The 17998-nt window shown below is 48.3% G+C and overlaps 1 protein-coding gene across 1 annotated transcript; it reads left to right on the forward strand.

The window, feature by feature from the left end:
* Window positions 1-1329: 1329 nt before the first annotated feature.
* On the forward strand, window positions 1330-17332 carry Itpa (inosine triphosphatase). The gene is made up of 8 exons (XM_051144639.1): window positions 1330-1492; window positions 6382-6439; window positions 6537-6601; window positions 7032-7105; window positions 9512-9543; window positions 10936-11051; window positions 14813-14889; window positions 17054-17332. Exons 1-8 carry the CDS (start codon window positions 1427-1429, stop codon window positions 17157-17159), a joined length of 594 nt encoding a protein of 197 aa, XP_051000596.1. The 5' UTR covers window positions 1330-1426; the 3' UTR covers window positions 17160-17332.
* Window positions 17333-17998: the final 666 nt, after the last annotated feature.

Consider the following 17998-nt stretch of genomic DNA (forward strand, 5'->3'; position numbering starts at 1 on the left):
TGGCCCGTCTCCAAAGACATACTATACAGCAAAGCCTCTGAACTGTGCAAGACACAATATTGAGGCTTCTGAGCAAAGATTTGTAGTGAACATAGCTTTGGCTACTCTGTGAGGACAGTTCTAGAGTTTAAAAAAAAAAATCACTAGAGGGCTGGGCATGTGGCTCAGTGGTCCAGTGCTTGCCTAAATTCCATAAGCCCCTAAATTGCATCTATAGCATACACCACTACCCAAGCCTATTAGAGGTCAATAATATTAAGTTAAACAGGCCCAATTAGGATTCCACTGTGTGTGAGTGTGTGTGTTGAGTGTGTGTGTGTGTGTGTGTGTGTGTGTGTGTTCTACCTTCGAGATACATCCCCAACACAGTATATAGGCCAGGCTAGCTTTAAACTCAGGATCTTCCTGCTTCAGTCCCAGAGTGCTGGGATTGCAAGTGTGAACCACTCTGACTAGCTAGTACTTCATTTTGTAAAAGATTTATTTTTGTGAGTGTTCCCCTGCACGTGTATGCACAATACGTGTGCCGTGTGCCTGGTGCCTTGCGAGAGGACAAGAGGGCAATGTCTCCCCAGGAACTGGCGTCACAGACAGCTGTGATCCATCTTGTGGGTGCTGGGAACAGAACTCTGCAAGGGCAATTAGTGCTCTTGACTGCTGAGCCATCTCTCCAGCCTGAGCTTACAGCTTTCAGAGAAACCTAGGGTTGGTTCTCCACATCCACACGATGGGCAGCTCAAAAGCAACTGTTAACTCCAGTGGCCGGGCATGTGACGCCCTCTTCTGGCTTCATGCGCGTGGTAGGGCGGCTAATAGGAGCGTTCTAATCTTTCTTGCTGTGTTCCAAGTGCAGAGACAGGGCTGAAGGAAGGTCCATGGAGAAGGGATGGGGTTGGATAAGCCGGACAAGAGAAAAGGAGCCAAAAGATCAGCTTCCAAGCCTATCGGGTAAAAGATGGCTTGGCTTCGCTGTTTTAAATTCGCAGTTAAGTAGATGGAGCTGGCCCTCGAGTTTTGGGGCTGAAGGCGAGGTTAGAACAGATCCCCTGGCTTACAGCTCTTGTCTAGAGACAGTCTTTCATGAGAGAGTTGGCGGTGTGTGGGGTCCGCACGCCGCCCTGGAGACAGGGCTGCAGTTGGTCTTGGAGCGGCTTCTTGGCTCTTCCTCCTCACCCAATCCCTGAGGGATGCTTATCCGAGGATCCCTGCGCTGAGCGACCTCTCCTTTCCTCAGCACGTCCCTAGCAACGCAGGCAGCAGTCGGCCGGGTGCTCATCGGCCGCGGCTGCCACCTCCCGGCTGCTGGCAGCTTTAGGTTTTAGGTAGGACCGGAAGCCGAGCTACCTACTTCCGTTTCCTGCCGGAAGTGTCTTACGGTTCCCGGCAAAAGGCTTTCGGGCATTCTGGGCTGAACTCAGCGCTTGCAATGGCTGCGTCTTTGGCGGGGAAGAAGATCGTGTTTGTGACCGGAAACGCAAAGAAGCTGGAGGAGGTATTGTGGGGTGTTGGGACCCTCTAGGAGCGTGTGGTATGGGGCTTACAGGGCTTTTTACCAGGGGAGCAAACGAGAGGAGGCGGGAAACACCGGGAGTTGGACCCTCGGGGGAAGGTGGATTAGCCTCTGCAAGTGTGGAAGGGCTGAGCTTGGGGAAAGACCACCGTGGAGTGTGGCACCTTGAGAGTCGAGAGGATTTAACGGTTTTTTCCCCTTCTCATTTTGGAGACAAGGGCTCGTGAAGTGCTAGGTAGCCTGAACCTGCTGTGTAGGCAGAATTGACCTTACTCTCTTGACCCCTCCTGGCTCTCAAATCTTGGTTCTACGTGCATGCCCCACTACATAACGTTTTGGGATGAATTGATAAAGTCAGCAGACTATGGGAGCTGGAGTGGTGGCATCTGTGACAAAGATCACCCCTTAAGCCCTAGACTTCATACCTGAGTTCCGACCTTCCCTCCTCAAAAGTGATGGCAGACACGAAGTGTGTGGGGTTGATCCAGACTGACTAGTTCACACCCGATATGGTCCATCTGCCCTCGGGCACTTTCCATATCCGAACTGTGTAATCCTTCACAGGGATCGTGGCCTACCGCAGTATAACAAAAGGCAGGTTAACAAAAGGCAAACCGTAACAAATTTGTCAAAGCTTTACCGCTACAGCTTTTAGAATGAAGACCCAAAGATTTTAGTTTCCTTTTGACTGTAGGTGCTTTGGATCTAAACCAGGCCTTACAGAATTGCCATCACTGCCCTACCTCTGAACTACCTCCCTGCCGGAGAAAGCTGTTTTTCAACCTAGATTTAACAGCACATGTATTATAGAATGTGATCAGACTCGGGAAACTCAGTTCAGTTGTACATTTCCCTATTCAGTGTTTCTTCCTTCCTTGTATGTGGTAGGACCATTTTGGAAGTGAGGGCACCTCAGATAATTTTTTTCTTCTTTCTTTCGAGAGATGGTCTTGATATGAACATATGTAGCTCTGGCTGTCCTGGAACTCACTATGTAGACAAGGCTGGTCTTGAACTCTCATACATCCACTTGCCTCTGCCTCCAACATTCTGGGATTAAAAGCATGTGCCACCACACCTGGCTTGGCATTGCTTTTTTTTTTTTGTAGACAGTATTTCATTGGATAGTTAAGGCTTGTCTGCAACTTAGAATGTTCTGTCTTTCCCGGGCCAGGGGACCCTACATCAACTGAAAACAGAGACTAATAGCATTTCTGTCTAGGACAAGGGTGGATCTTTTAAAGGGTCAGATACACCCCGATTAAAAGTTTGGGCTCTTAAGGCCACATCAGTTAGAGAGGCAGTATCACATGAATGGTGCCCCTGCAGAGTGGTGGATGCTAGACCCCAGACTAGGCTGGCCTGGAACTCACAAAGATCCCCCTGCCTCTGCCTCCCAAGTGTGGGATTAAAGGTATGCGTTGTCACCATCCCCAGCCCCTGGCTCTTAATTGCTGAGCCATCTCTGCAACCCTATCCACCTTGTTTTTTGAGGCATTTTCTCTTATTGAGCCTGGAACTCACTATTTTGAGTAGATTGGCTGGAAGCTCCTGGGATTTGCCTATTGCTGCCTCTGAGAGCGGGCACTACACTAGCACAGCTGGCTTGTTACCTGGGTGCTGTGGCTGCCTCTGAGAGCGGACACTACACTAGCACAGCTGGCTTGTTACCTGGGTGCTGTGGCTGCCTCTGAGAGCGGGCACTACATTAGCACAGCTGGCTTGTTACCTGGGTGCTGTGGCTGCCTCTGAGAGCGGACACTACACTAGCACAGCTGGCTTGTTACCTGGGTGCTGTGGCTGCCTCTGAGAGCGGACACTACACTAGCACAGCTGGCTTGTTACCTGGGTGCTGTGGCTGCTTCTGAGAGCGGGCACTACACTAGCACAGCTGGCTTGTTACCTGGGTGCTGTGGCTCTGAACTCGGGTCCTTATACTTCTGCAGGAACCATCTTATTTACTGAACCATTTCCCCAACCCCTCTCTCCATCTTTTTAGTCGTCTGTTGGCTTGATTATGAAGCCTGTGTACTCTTGGTGTGTGTGTGTGTGTGTGTGTGTGTGTGTGTGTGTGTGTGTGTGTGTGTACACACTCACGGTGTGCAGATGAAGACCAGAGGAAGCCAATGATTGTCTTCCTCCTTACTCCCTTGAGATAGAGGAGGGTGGGTGCTATTTGTTTGGTGGGGTAGCAAGCTCAAGCAATCTTTCTGTCTGCCTCCTCCAGCACTGAGGTTACAAGTAGCATGGCTGTCCCAGAGTTTTGTGTGGTGTAGGGACCGGAACTCCGGTCATCTGGCTTAGGCTGCAGTGTTCTTACCACAGCACACCATTCCCACTTGTGTTTATGCTTCTGAGTTTGTATGTATGTATGCCTGTGCACACCACATGCATGCACTGCCTATGGAGACCGGAGAGGTCATTGGATCCCCTGAGACTGGAGTTACAGATGGTAGTGAGCCACCCTATGGGGTGGCATCCTCTGCAAGAATTAAGGTGATCTTATCCACTGAGCCATCTCTCTAGCCCCAGGTCTTCCCCGGCCCCCCCCTTTTTTTTTTGTAATAGGGACTCTTTAAGCAGTACTACAAGCAAAACACTGTCTCAAAAAACTTTTTTAAAAAAACATTGTCTTAATATTTATTTATTTATATGTATGAGTGCTCTATCTGCATGTACACCTGCAGGCTAGAAGAGGGCATCAGACCACATTATAGAAGGGTGTGAGCCACCATGTGGTTGCTGGGAGTTGAACTCAGGACCTCAGAAGAGCAGACAGTGCTCTTAACCTCTGAGCCATCTCTCCAGCCCCCTCAAAACTCTTTAAAAAGGGGTGGGGCCAGAGACTCTGTAGTTTGCCTTGAACTTGTGATCTTCCTCCTTTAACCTTTTCAGGGACAGGATTGGGAATTAAAATTGTGACCTGCCATCTCCTTGACTTGATCCTCAGAAAAAGTGTCATTGCCCCTTCCTGCCCTTAATTTTTTTTAAAAAAATTATGTGTATGTGTTGGGGGAGGGGGACATGAGGTCAGAGAATAACTTTCAGTAGTTTGTTCTCTCTTTGTACCATGGGCTTGGCTGACAAGCTCAGGCTCTCGGCCTTGTGGAAGTAATAAATACTTTCCCTCCCTCCTTCCTTTCTTCTCAGTGTAAGTTTTTGCTGTACAGCCTTGGCTGGCCTTGAACACACAATCTTTCTATGGCAATATAAATAGTAGTCTAATGGACAAAGAGTGGGACACGGTGGTCCATGCTTCTAATCTCCGCAGTCTGGAAGCTGAGCTGGGAGGACCATGAGTTATATAGTGAAAGCCTGTCTCATAAAAATGTGTGTGTCTTAAGCCAGGCATGGTGGTGTATGCCTTTAATCCCAGCACTCGGGAGGCAGAGGCAGGCGGATCGCTGTGAGTTTGAGGCCAGCCTGGTCTACAAAGTGAGTCTAGGACAGCCAAGGCTAACATAGAGAGACTCTGTCTCGAAAAACAAAACAACAACAATAATAATAATAATAATGATAATGATAATAATAATAATAATTATTATTATTATTATTTTAAAAAATGTGTGTGTTGGGATGAGGATAGCTCAGTTATAAAGTGTATGCCTAGTACCACACAAGCACAAAGAAAATAAACTATATTGAGGCATAATTTTCAAAGCAATAGCTCACCCCACTCTACCCCTTGATTTTAATAGGATTAAAAGTCACTGGGAAGTCAGGCATGGTGGCTCACGCCTTTAATCTCAGCACTCTGGAGGCAGAGGCAGGTGGATTGCTGTGAGTTCAAGGCCAGCCTGGTCCACAAAAGGAGTCCAGGACAGTCAAGACTACACAGAGAAACCCTGTCTCAGGGAGAAAGAAGAAAAAAGTCACTGGGAAGCTAGGCAGGATGGCACATGTCTGTAATACTAGTACTGAGTTGGGGGGCGAATAGTAAAGGCAGGAAATTGCCCAGGCCAGCCAGGGCTACCCAGTAAAAGGAAGACGAAAAGTTGGACTCAGAAACCGTTGGTACATCTTTGTTTGCTGTTCTAATTTCTGAAGGTGGTGAATGTCAATTAGGGGTTAGTGAAAGTACGTAGCAGTTTTCTTCACTCGGCCCTTGACAGAGAATCCCTGGATTAGAAGGACCAGTGCCTTTTTAGAGCACTGAAGGGACAAGAGAGTGTTCTAGAGTCAAGAGTGGGCAAGGTAAAATAACAACAGAAGTTGTAAGGGATGGAGATGTAAAGGAGGGGTGCTAATTTAGTGGGTCTCTGAAATTTGGGCTGAGGCTCATGGGCGTACTTTGATAAGCTTTAGTGAACTAATGGGAATGTTGCCTAATGAGAAATGTGGGTGACACCTCACACAGTAATGGCATGAACAGGGATTGTTAGCTAATGGTGTTGTTGGAGGATGGTCTGATGCGTTTTGATGCTAATTAATAAAAAGCCGTCACACCTGGGCAGGGCAAATGAGATAGGTGTGGCTGAGGTTCCCAGGCTTAGAGAGATAGAGAGACTCTTAGGAAGAAGAAGAGAAACAGGAAGAGAGAGGAAGAAGGCCATGTGGATGGAGATTTGGCCCAGATGAAGAAAATTAGCAAGTATTTGGGATTATGGATGGGAGGTAGCTTGATAAAAAATATTAGAAGCAAATGGCATGGGATTGGGGCAGGTATCACTATGGGAAATAGTTAGGGGATTAATGTCTGCCCTGCCCCAGGTTAATTAAGGCTATTTTAACAGGTATCTCTGTCTTGATTGATTGCTAGCGGGTTATACTGACATAATAATAAGTATAGGCTGGATAATAAACAATTATTAGGCCATACTGGTAAATCAACAACAACACGGTGTGACAAATGTTCTTTCATTTTGGAACAGGTCATTCAGATTCTAGGAGATAAGTTACCATGCACTTTGGTGGCACAGAAAATTGACCGTATGTTTCTCTTTTGTTTCATATTTAAAAGTGGTTTGATTTATCTGACTTCCTGTGTTCTGACTCTGTACATTTGTCTGTCTGTTTTTCTGAGAAGTGCCTGAGTACCAGGGAGAGCCAGATGAAATTTCCATACAGAAGTGTCAAGAGGCAGCTCGACAGGTACTTAACCTTTGTAACCCCCATTCAGCCTTTTTGTGGGGTCTGTGCCTCCTGGGGACAGGTGACTCAATGGTTGTTGTCCAGGCGGACTGCTATCAGTGGTAGCATGGAACGCCGCCTCTTCTCTTCCAGCTCTCACCTCCGGATCTTACAGCCATACATCTCCCTTACACAGATGCACCCCACACCCCTGCACGGGCACAGTTTACAGAACTAGGAAGGAGCACGTTATATCCTTAGCTGATCTCCAGCACTTCATTGCTCTGTGTTGAGTAAGACTTGTCTTGCCAGTGCTCTGATGATGTAAATTGAAGACGAAGAGAGCTGAGTTCTGTGGCTCTTGCTGGACCTCTAACTGCAGAGCTCACCCTTACCCAGCTGAGGGCTGCGCCCCAGCCTGCACAGGCTCAGGATTGTCCTTGTGTTACAGGTGCAGGGTCCTGTACTCGTGGAGGACACCTGCCTATGCTTCAATGCCCTCGGGGGACTCCCTGGCCCCTACATGTGAGTACGCCTGTGACCACTCTGCCCCTGCAGGGCCCCATCCACAAAAAACTACCAAAAGAGTAAGATGATTAGTTACCTGGTATTGTGGGCCATTCACTAGCCTGCCATCAACACAAGGAAGGATTAAGGCTACCAGAGATGGAGCTAGAAGAGAACTGCTCAGCACTTAAGAGCTCTTGCTGCTCTTCCACTGGACCCAGGTTTGATTCTCATCCCTAAATCAGGCAGCTTACAATTGCCTGTAACTTCAGCTTCATGGAGTCTGATGCCTCTGGCCTTCTGGGGCACCTGCGCGCGCGCACACACACACACACACACACACACACACACACACACACACACACACCCCTTAAAAACAGAAAAAGAAAAGAAAAGAGCAGGGTATAATGGCACACACCTTTAATTCCAGCATCTAGGAGGCAGGGACAGCCTAGTCTACATAGTGAGTTCCATACCAGCTAGAGCTACACAGTGAGACCTCAAAGAATATCAGAGAAAGGGTTGGAGAGACGACTCAGCCCTTAGGAGTGCTCGTGCTCAGTCAGGAGGAGTGGAGTTCACAGTTCAGGGTTCACATCCAGCTTGCACACTCTGTGACTCCAGCTCCAAGCGATCCAAGACACTCTCTTGGCCTCCACAGTTACCTGTACATATGTGTGCACATACATCCACATAGGCGCATGCACACACACATAATTTTAAAAAAGAGGGCCTGGAGAGATGGCTCAGCTGTTAAGAGCACTGGCAGCTCTTGCTCAGGACCTGGTTTAATTCCCATCACCCACATGGCAGCTCACAACCATCTGTAGCTCCCTTTCCAAGTAGTCTAACATCCTCTTCTGCCCTCTGCGTGCACTAGGCACACATGTGGTGCATACACATATATGTAGGCAAAACACTGATAATACAGAAAGTGGTGATAATAAAAGAAGACCAGAGGTGGGTGAGGCTGTAGCTCAGTTGGCAGAGTGCTGGCCTTTATTGTGTAACACGTAGACTTGTATTACATGCCTGGTGAGAGGCATGCTAGTGCATGCCCAAAGTTCTAGCACTTGCAAGATGAGGGACAAGTGGATCAAAAGCTCTGGGTCATCCTTGGCTACATAGGGAGTTCTAGGCCAGCCTAGGCTACATGAGATCCTGTTATAAACAAACCAAGTAGTCAGAAAGACATAATTATGAGAATGTGGTTATGTAAGTGACACTGAAATGTGTCTGTTCATTTCAGAGATGATATGACACCTCTCAAAAAAAAAAAAAAAAAAGTAAAACATAAGATAAAATTGATGACTGCATGCTTTGCCAAAGCAGCAGCACACACTTAACTCACAGCCTCACCGGCACCATTGTGACTTTAATGTTTCGCAGTTTAGGGAATGTGAAATGTTACCACATGCTGGTTTGGTTTGGTTTTGGTTTGTTTTCTTGAGAGTATGCCTCAGCAGGTTGACCTTTAACTTGCCATGTGGCCCAGGCTTACCCAGAATTTGTGGTAGTCTTCCTGCGTGGCCTAGGTGCTTCCCTAGTCTCCATGAGGGTCTTGCCTTTGGTCTGTATATTGAGCCTCCATTTTTTTGGGGGGGGGGTGGTTTCAAGACAGGGTTTTTCTGTGTAGCCCTGGCTGTCCTAGACTCACTTTGTAGACCATGCTGGCCTCAAACTCACAGAGATTGCCATGTAGGTTCTGGGAATTGAACCTGGGTCCTTTGGAAGAACAGCCAGAGCTCTTAACCGCAGAGCCATCTCTCTAGCCCCCTGGCTCCATTTTTTCTTATCTTTTGTTTTCTTTGTTTATTTTTGGTTTTTCTTTTCCTTTTTTCAAAGATTTATTTATTATCATGTATATGGTGCTCTGCCTGAATGTCCACCTGCCGGCCAGAGGAGGGCGTCAGATCACATTATAGAGCTTGTGAGCCACCATGTGGTTGTTGGGAATTAAACTCAGGACCTCTGGAACAGCAGCCAGTGCTCTTAACCACTGAGCCACCTCTCCAGCCCCCTATTTTTGGTTTTATGAGATAGGGTTTCTCTGTATTAGCCTTGGCTGTTCTGGACTCACTTTGTAGACCAGGCTGGCCTTGAACTCACAGCCATCCACCTGCCTCCCTCAGTACTGGGATTACAAGTGTGCGCCACCGCACCCAGCAATTCCAGCTTTTCTTATTAGATTTCATGTTTCTCTCTTCCATTTCCTTCTGCCTCCCTCACTCCCTTTAGTCCCCTGCTCTTTCCTCTTTCCTCTACTGCTGAGTTCTGCTCCCAGCCTTTGGATTAGTTTCCTAGTTTTGACTTGAGACACACTTTTTCATCGGGAGCCTTGATCCCTGTCAGGTGAGGGGCGGAGCAGGCAGTGTGAAGAGCCGTCTGCCCTTGGTACCTGACGCTCCACTTTTGCTTTTGCAGAAAATGGTTCCTAGAGAAGCTGAAGCCAGAAGGTACGTGCCCCTTGTCCCTTCCCACAGGGCTTTCGGGATTGAGTCTGCGTGTAGTCCACACTCAGGCAGCTGCTCCTGGCCCTGCCGTCAGCCTCCATATTCATATGTGCTTACACACTGGTAGCCCTTATCTCATTCTTTTTTTTTTTTTCCTTGAGACAGGGTTTCTCTGTGTAGCCGTGGCTGTCCTGGACTCACTTTGTAGACCAGGCTGGCCTCAAACTCAACAGTGATCTGCCTGCCTCTAGCTCCCGAGTGCTGGGGTTAAAGGCGTGAAAAAAACAATTCTTTAAGCCTGGCACAATGATGCATTCCTATAACCCCAGCACTCAGGAGGCAGAGGTAGGAAGATCCAGAGTTCAAGACCAGCCTGGGCTACACGTAAGACACTGTCTCAAAAAATAAAACAGGCTGCAAAGATGGCTCAGTGGCTAACTGCACTTACTGCTCTTGCAGAGGACCCAAGTTCATTTCCTAGCGCCCACAAGGCTGTTTACAGCTGTCCATAACTTTACTAACAGAGGGTTTGGCATCTTCTTCTGGCCTCTGTGGGCACCAGTGCAATGTATGTGGCCAAAACACTTACATACGTAAAAATTAATTCTCAGCTGGTCATACTGGCACATACGTTTAATCCCAGCACTCAAGGATACAGAGGCAGGCAGATCTCTGTGAGTTCCAGGCCAGCCTGGCCTACAAAGCAAGTCCAGGACAGCCAAAGCTACACAAAGAAGCCCCTGAAACCCCCCTTGCCCCAAAAAAGATTCTTAAAAACAAAACTTGGAGCAATCTTAATGTCAGCAAAGTATGGAGGCCTGGGCTACAAAGCGTAAAACCTTTTAAAATAAAAAATAGCAGGTGTGGTAGTCTGAGCCTGTATCCCAAGAGCTGTAAGCAGGAGGATCAGAAGGCAGCTCGGCACTATCCTCCGCTGTATAGTACGTCAAAGAGCAGCCTGGGCTACCTGAGGCCTTGCTCTCAAGAGCAGAGGCTGGCGATGTAGCTCAGTTGGCAGAGTGCTTGCCTGGCATACATAAAGTTCTGGAGTCATTCCCTAGTGCCACGGAATCCAAGTGTGATGATGCATGCCTGCAATCCCAGCATTCACAGGGCAGAGGCAAAGGATCTCACATTGTAGTACAGCCTGGGTTACGAGGCAGGTTCAGGTTCAAGGCCAGGCTGGGCTACATGAGCCAAACAGAGCCTCCTTTTAGTCTGTGTCAGGGCTTGAAGAGAGGCATCGGCTCCCACCTGAGGACTAGACTGCAGCCCTTACCACCTCCCACCTCAACACGGTCCACTTTGGAGAACTCTTCCACCGCCTTGGGTTTCTGGGGTGAGGGTGGGGCTGGACAGCATGGATTCACTGAACCTCGTTCTATGTACCTGCAGGTCTCCACCAGCTCCTGGCCGGCTTTGAGGACAAGTCAGCCTATGCACTGTGTACATTTGCTCTCAGCACGGGGGACCCAGGCCAGCCAGTAGTCCTGTTCAGGGGCCAGACCTCGGTGCGTACCCACCTCAGCACTTCTGCAGTCACCAGAGGGTGCTGTGGCTTAAGCAAATGGCCTGTGATCTTCTACAGGAACAAAGCAAGAAGACCCTAGAGTTAGGGGGCTTTTGATTTACTATGCTTGCTGTGAGACAAAGCTGGACACCACAGTTAGAAAAATGGCAGTCCCCAAACCTGTTTGACCCCCCAGCATTATACCCTCAGATTGAGTAAGGTGCAGACGCATAAGCAGAATGTCGCCGCTCTCAATGCCACAGCTAGGGCCAGCTTGCTGGGGTGGCCTTAGTCCTCTGCCGGGACCTTTCCTCCTCACTCAGGCTTTTTGGTTTTTTCAAGACAGGCTTTCCTGTGCAGCCTTGGCTGTCCTAGAACTCACTTTGTAGACCAGGCTGGCCTTGAACTCACAGAGATCTGCCTGCCTCTGCCTCCTGAGTGCTGGGATTAAAGACGTGCCATCACCGCCCTACCCACCTTTTGTTTTTATTTATTTTTTGAGACAGGGTCTCAATATGTAGCCCTGGCTTGAGTGCGTCAGTCTGCTAAGTATCAGGATTTGCAGGTGTGCACCACCATGTCCCTGCTTCGGTATGTGCTTTTTTTTGACTAGTTTAGTTCATGTAGCATGATGTTCTCAAGGTTGCTCATGGTGCAGCACACAGGTTTAAGGCTGAACGTGTGTGTGTGTGTGTGTGTGTGTGTGTGTGTGTGTGTGTGTGTGTGTGTGTGTGTGTTTGTCTTGTCTGTCTGTCTGTATACATATGTATATTTAAAAATTTTTTTTATTGATTTATTCAGATTACAACTCAGTTGTTCTCCCATCACTCATATCCTTCCGTTCTTCCTATCCTCCCACCCCCACCCTATTCCCCTCCCTTAGGTCTATGTCCGAAAGGGATTTCCTCTCCCAGTTTATGGTCGCAGGCTACCTTTCTCTTTCTTGTTTCTTCCTTTAGTTTTGAGTTGGCTGGCCTCGAAGTTACTGTGTAGCTGAGGCTCTCCTTGAACTTCTGATCGCCATGCCTCTGCTTCCCAAGAGGAGCTGGGAGCACATGTGCCCCTCACCTGTTGGACATTTCTTCATTAGTTTATCTGTTGACAACCTTCAGGTAGTTCCTCTTGCATCTTGTAAATAATACTACAACGACCCAATAGTGCAGATGAGTCAAGGCCCTTCCTTAGGCTAAACATGTTGTAAGTGGTAGGTGGCTGGTTTCACAGCCCAGTGAGATTGTTAACAATTTGTTGTGCTGCCTGTTGCTGTCCTAGCAATCTCTAGTTAGCCACTTCCTGCAGTGACTAAGTAGCACCTGCCTTGGACTGGCCAGTTCTCCAGTCCCTTCCCATCTCTGTCCCAGCTTCCACTCTCCTTGTTGTGTCCTCACCTGTGTGCTCGTTGTCTCTGGTGCGCATGGTGCGCACTGTCCACAGTGGCATGTGAGCAGCATTGTCCCTGTAGTAGCTGTTTGCCTTATAACATCTGCATTAGGAGTGGAGGTCTGGCTGTGCTGTGACCTCAGGCTAAGAAAGTTGACAACTGTAGGTGAGGCTCACGAGTGCTTCAGTCATGGGCTTTGGTCACACAGCTTCTCACTAGCAAAAGCACAATTTCCCATTGGCAGCTGTGTAACTTGTCACTTATCTATGGGCTTAATCTCTGTTATTTATTTATTTTTAAAGGTTTATTTATTTATTATGTATACATTGCTGTGCCTGCTTGTACCCCTGAAGGCCAGAAGAGGGCATCAGATCACATTATAGATGACTGTGAGCCACCACGTGGTTGCTGGGAATTGAACTCAGGACCTCTGGAAGAGCAGTCAGTGCTCTTAACCTCTGAGCCACCTCTCCAGCCCCAATCTCCATTATTTAATTACCGCCCTTGTCACTGCCCTGGGCCCTCTGCTCTCCCCCACCTACCAGATGCTGAGGTGTGAAGCCAGTCCTCTACCATCGAACTATAGTTCCAGCCTCTTTGGTTGTTTTTTGTTTTAAAACAGGGTCTTGCTGTTTCCCATGGTGGTTACAAAGTCACCATGTAGCCCAGGCTGGCTTTGAACTTGGAATACTTCTGCCTCAGCCTGGGAGCTGGGATTTCAGGAGCATGCCACTGCTCTTTAGATCAATTTGTCTTTTCTGTCTGTGGTGGTGGTGGCTCTGCTGCTGGGGTCTAATGCCTACCTAGTGCTCTACCCCTGAACTTCATCCCTAATCCAGCTCAGACTTTTCACTTGATAACATGGCATATCGTTAACATTGGTTTGCCATCTTTGTGGGATTTTCATGTTTGAATTTCCATGTTTTTCCCCACTTCATTCAACAGTCTCTGTGTAGCCCTGGCAGGCCTGGAATTCACGGAGATCTGCCTGCACCTGCCTCCTGAGGGCTAGGATTAAAGATTTGTGTCAGCATGCCCTGCTGGCCTTGAAGTTTTGCTTTGTTTTGGTTTTGGTTTGTCCAGACAGGGTTTCTCTATGTAGCCTTGGCTGTCCTGGACTCTCTTTGTAGACCAGGCTGCCCTTGAACTACAGAGATCTGCCTGCCTCTGCCTCCCTAGTGCTGGGATTAAAGGTGTGCGCCACCTCGCCTGGCTTGGCCTTGAAGTCTTCCTCTTTCTCTTTCGTGGCCACCTCTCAAGGGCTCTGTTACAGGTGTGAATACTTTTGTCTTTTATAGTTACTTATAGCTCAGGCTGTTCTCATCCGTCTAGCTGAGAATGGCCTAGAGTTTGTAGTGTCTACTTCCTAAGTGCTGAGAGTACAGGACTCTATGCATGCTAAGCAGGCACTGCACCACCCAGCCACATGCTCAGCTCCTCCCTTCTGTTTTCAGAAATGCCATAAACAGCTCAAACCCCTGCCTTTCTAAAAGTTTTATTTATTACTATTGCGTGTATGTAGCAAGTGTGTGTTGCATGCATGCCATGTTGCATGTGGAGGTCAGAGGTTGACTTCTGGGAGTTGGTTGGATCTAGGAAGTGAAATCAGGTGGTTTGTGCAGCAAGCACTACCTACCGAGCCATCTTGCCAGAGTGCATATTTTCTGTAAAGTTTTCAAAATTGACTCAACTTTTCTTCAGTGAAGTTAAGGTTATCAAAACTATAGAAAGAGGTTTATCCCAGTGATATTGGTGGTCCAGTCAAATGCAGAGTTCTTCCTCCTAAGCCTGTTCTGCATCCTTTGTTGTATGTTTGTGTGTATATGCATGAACATGTGAAGAGGCCAGGGTACAAGTCCAGGCTGTTGTTCATCTTGTATTGATTTTTGTTTCCAGAATTACACTGTGTAAACCAGGGTTACCGTGAACTCATAGAGACCCCCACTTCTGCCTCCTATGTCCATCTTGGTTTTTTTGTTTGTTTTGGGACAGGGTTTCTTTGTGTAGCCCTGTCTGCTCTGGACTTACTCTTGGACCAAGCTGGTCTCGAACTCGCAAAGATCTGCCTGTCCCTGCCTCCTGAGTGCTGGGATTAAAGGCATGTGCCTTCATGCCTGGCTTCATCCAATTTTAAAGACAATCTTGTTGTGTAACCCTGACTGGCCTGCTAACTCAGCAATCTTCCTGAGTGCTCCGATTACAAGCTTGCCCCATCACTCCCAGCTACACCTCACTGAGGGGCCTAACATGAATTTACAGGTGCTGTGGATCCTTTGAACTAGAGGACACTTTGAGTAATTCAGGGTTAGTCAGATTCGCAAACTAAAGAAACTCACTGTGGTCTAGACCTCTCTAGTTACACACCTGTCCTCGTATTACAGGGACAGATCGTGATGCCTCGAGGCTCCCGGGACTTTGGCTGGGATCCTTGCTTTCAGCCTGATGGATATGAGCAAACGTAAGGAGCCCAAACTTCCTCCCTGGTGCACAGGCTTGGGTGGGTCCTTTGCCCGTGTGCAGTCATGTGGGTATGACTGAGGCAGACTCTCTTGCAGCTTAAGTCATTTCTGCTGGGGTGGGCACAAGGAGCCCTGGTAGCCCAGTCCATGGCAGGGCAACACAGATATCCTAGGTTCTGCTCTCAGCTCACTTGGCCAGTCTGTGGCCAGTAGGGCCTGTCCTCTGGCCCTGCCTATCAAAATGTATATAAGCCTTGCAGGTTTGTGGGATGGCACTAGCACCATCTGTGCTGGGACACATGAACCCCGCACAGTGGAACATGTTCTTAGCACGCCACATTGACTGCCCCCTCTCACACGTATCTGTACATTGCGGTCATGCTTTCCAGACTGTCTCCCATGCCACACCTCATAGGGACAAGAGCACTGCAGCAGCCATGGTCTGCCTGTCCTTGGGTGTCCTGTGTGCTTGGATGGTCACAGAGCACTTGGAATCTAGTTAGATGAGGATCTGAGTTTATTTTTACTGTGCTTATTTATTTATGTTAGTGGGTGTTCTGCCTCTGTGTGTATTTGTACACCTGATGAGTGTCCTGGCCAGAGGTCAGAAGAGGATGTTGGATCCCATGGACGGGAGTTACAATCAGTTGGGAACCCTTTGGAGCCATCTTAATCACTGAGCCATCTCTCCAGCCCCATTTTTATTCCAGTGTAATTAGCTTCACCACATGGAGCCAGTTCTGAAGCTTAAAGGTAGGGTGTGGCTCTTCACTTCTCTGGTAGTTTCCTCACAGAGACCAAATGGCCAGCTGCTGGTCTCTACAACCCACCGTGCTTTGTGGCTGCTGATCTGTCAAGCTCCATTGCTTCCTCTGAAACACCTCATTCTCGTCCCCAGCTTCCCTTAAGAACTCGTGGACACAGTTGAGCAGTTTCAGCTTCTCCAAGCCTGTCACCGTGGGTTGCTATCGTATAGAGGAATTTAAAACTGATTTAACAAGTTGCGAAGTTGGTGGCCCACTGCCTGCTTTCCTAGCTCTCTCAGGGCGGAAGGCCATTTCTTGACATGGAGTGCTGGGGGCCTGTCTGCCCCTTGCCTGTGCACAGGTTCCGGATATAATTTTTACCTGCAGGGAACACCCCACCCTAGCCCCTCGCAAATAGAATCATTAAGATTTGGGCTCCATCTAATAGAACCCTGAAAAAGAGGGGGAGGAAGGGTTGTAGCAGGCAGAGGGGACACCACTAGGGAACCCCAGAATCAACTTGCCAGGCCTCATCGGGGTTCCCAGAGACTGAAACGACAGGCACAGACAGACTATGGGTCTGAGCTAGGCCTTCTGCATATGTGTTGTGGTTGTATAGCTTGCTGTTCTTATGGGACCCCTAACAGTGGGAGCAGGCGACCCCTTTTTCCGCCTACTGGGCTGTGGCTTCCAGCCTCAGTATGAGGGGAGGTGCCTAGTCTCTTTTTTTTTTTTTTTTTTTTTTGTATGGTTTGGTTTTGGTTTTTCATGACAAGGTTTCTCTGTGTAGCCTTGGCTGTCCTGGGCTCCCTTCCTTTGTAGACCAGGCTGGCCTTGAACACACAGAGATCCGCCTGCCTCTGCCTCCCAAGTGCTGGGATTAAAGGCGTGCGCCACCACACCCGGCAGGAGGTGCCTAGTCTTACTGCAGCTTGATATGCCATGTTTAGTTGGTATCCCTGGGAGGCCTGATTTATTTATTTTTTTCTGAAGGAGGAGTGGATTTGAGGTGGGGGGCAGGCAGTATGAGGACTGGGAGGAAAGGAGGAGGGGAAGCTGGTTGGGATGTAATATATGAGAGAATATTAAATTAAAAAATGTTTGGATTAAGGGGCTGGAGAGATGGCTTAGAGGTTAAGAACACTGTCTGCTCTTCCAGAGGTCCTGAGTTCAATTTCTGGCAACCACATGGTGGCTCACAAGCATCTATAATGTGATCTGATGCCCTCTTCTGGCATGCAGGTGTACATGCAGGCAGAGCACTGTATAAATAATAAATAAATCTATTTTTAAAAAATATATAATAAAAAAATATTTTTTGATTAAAAAAAAACTCAGGCTCTAGCATGGCAGTGATATACCCATCTTCCCAGTATCTGTTTCCCCCGTTTTCTGAGCTGCTTTTCTTGCCTGTTAGGTATGCAGAGATGCCGAAGGCTGAGAAGAACAGCATTTCTCATCGGTTCCGGGCCCTGCTCAAGCTACAGGAGTACTTTAGTGTGATCGCTGCTGGTGGCCACTAGTGCCTTTGGCCAGGCATGGTAGTGTACAACTTTAATCCCAGAATTTGGGAGGCAGAGGCAAACAGATCTTTGTGAATTCCAGGCCAGCCTGGTTTACATGGCGAGGTCCAAGACAGCCAGAACTACATAGAGAGACTCTGTCTCAAAAACAAAACAAAGAGTTGTTCTTGCAGCCTCTGAGATCCTGGGGAAACTTTGGATGTTCACACTTCTTAGCTGGATTGAGGATTTGGCAAAGAAACACAACTTTTGATTTTAGAATGCAGCAAATAGGAATTTTGGAAGTCATTTGTTTCCCGAAATAAATGGTATTTCTGCTTTGAGCCCTGTCTCTTGCGTTTCCGTTGACTGGTGGGAAGCTATCTTGATGGGCGATGGGAGGGGCAGTGCTGTGTAGGGTGCTCACTGCCTGGGTAGCAGGCCTACCACTTGAGTTCTCCGAGATGTGAGCCATGAGCTGGCCTCTTCTCCTTCTCAGATTGATGGTGGGGGTGAGGGTTGGGGGTGGCACAGTGTAGAATGTTTCACCCTATGTTCTTATATAGTGTGGGCTGGCAGCAGACCTGAGTTCAATCGCCAGAGCCCCATCAGAAGGGAGAGAACTGACTGTATGCCACAGAATGTGCCCTGCCCCATATGCAGAAGGAAACACAGAGGCCTTCCTCAGCAGAAGCCTTGAGGAGTCCTGCTTAAGCTGCCTCGTACCATCACTTGCAGTTCCTGCAGGTTGTTTCTTGATGAAGGGTATGTGGGAGAAACATGAGGGAACAAAGATCCGTGTCGCGGGCAGTTCTGTAGATACTCCCTCTAGTTTTTGGCTCCCAAACTTGGCAAGGTGG

Source organism: Acomys russatus, chromosome 4 (assembly GCF_903995435.1).
Source record: "Acomys russatus chromosome 4, mAcoRus1.1, whole genome shotgun sequence".
Lineage (NCBI taxonomy): Eukaryota > Metazoa > Chordata > Mammalia > Rodentia > Muridae > Acomys > Acomys russatus.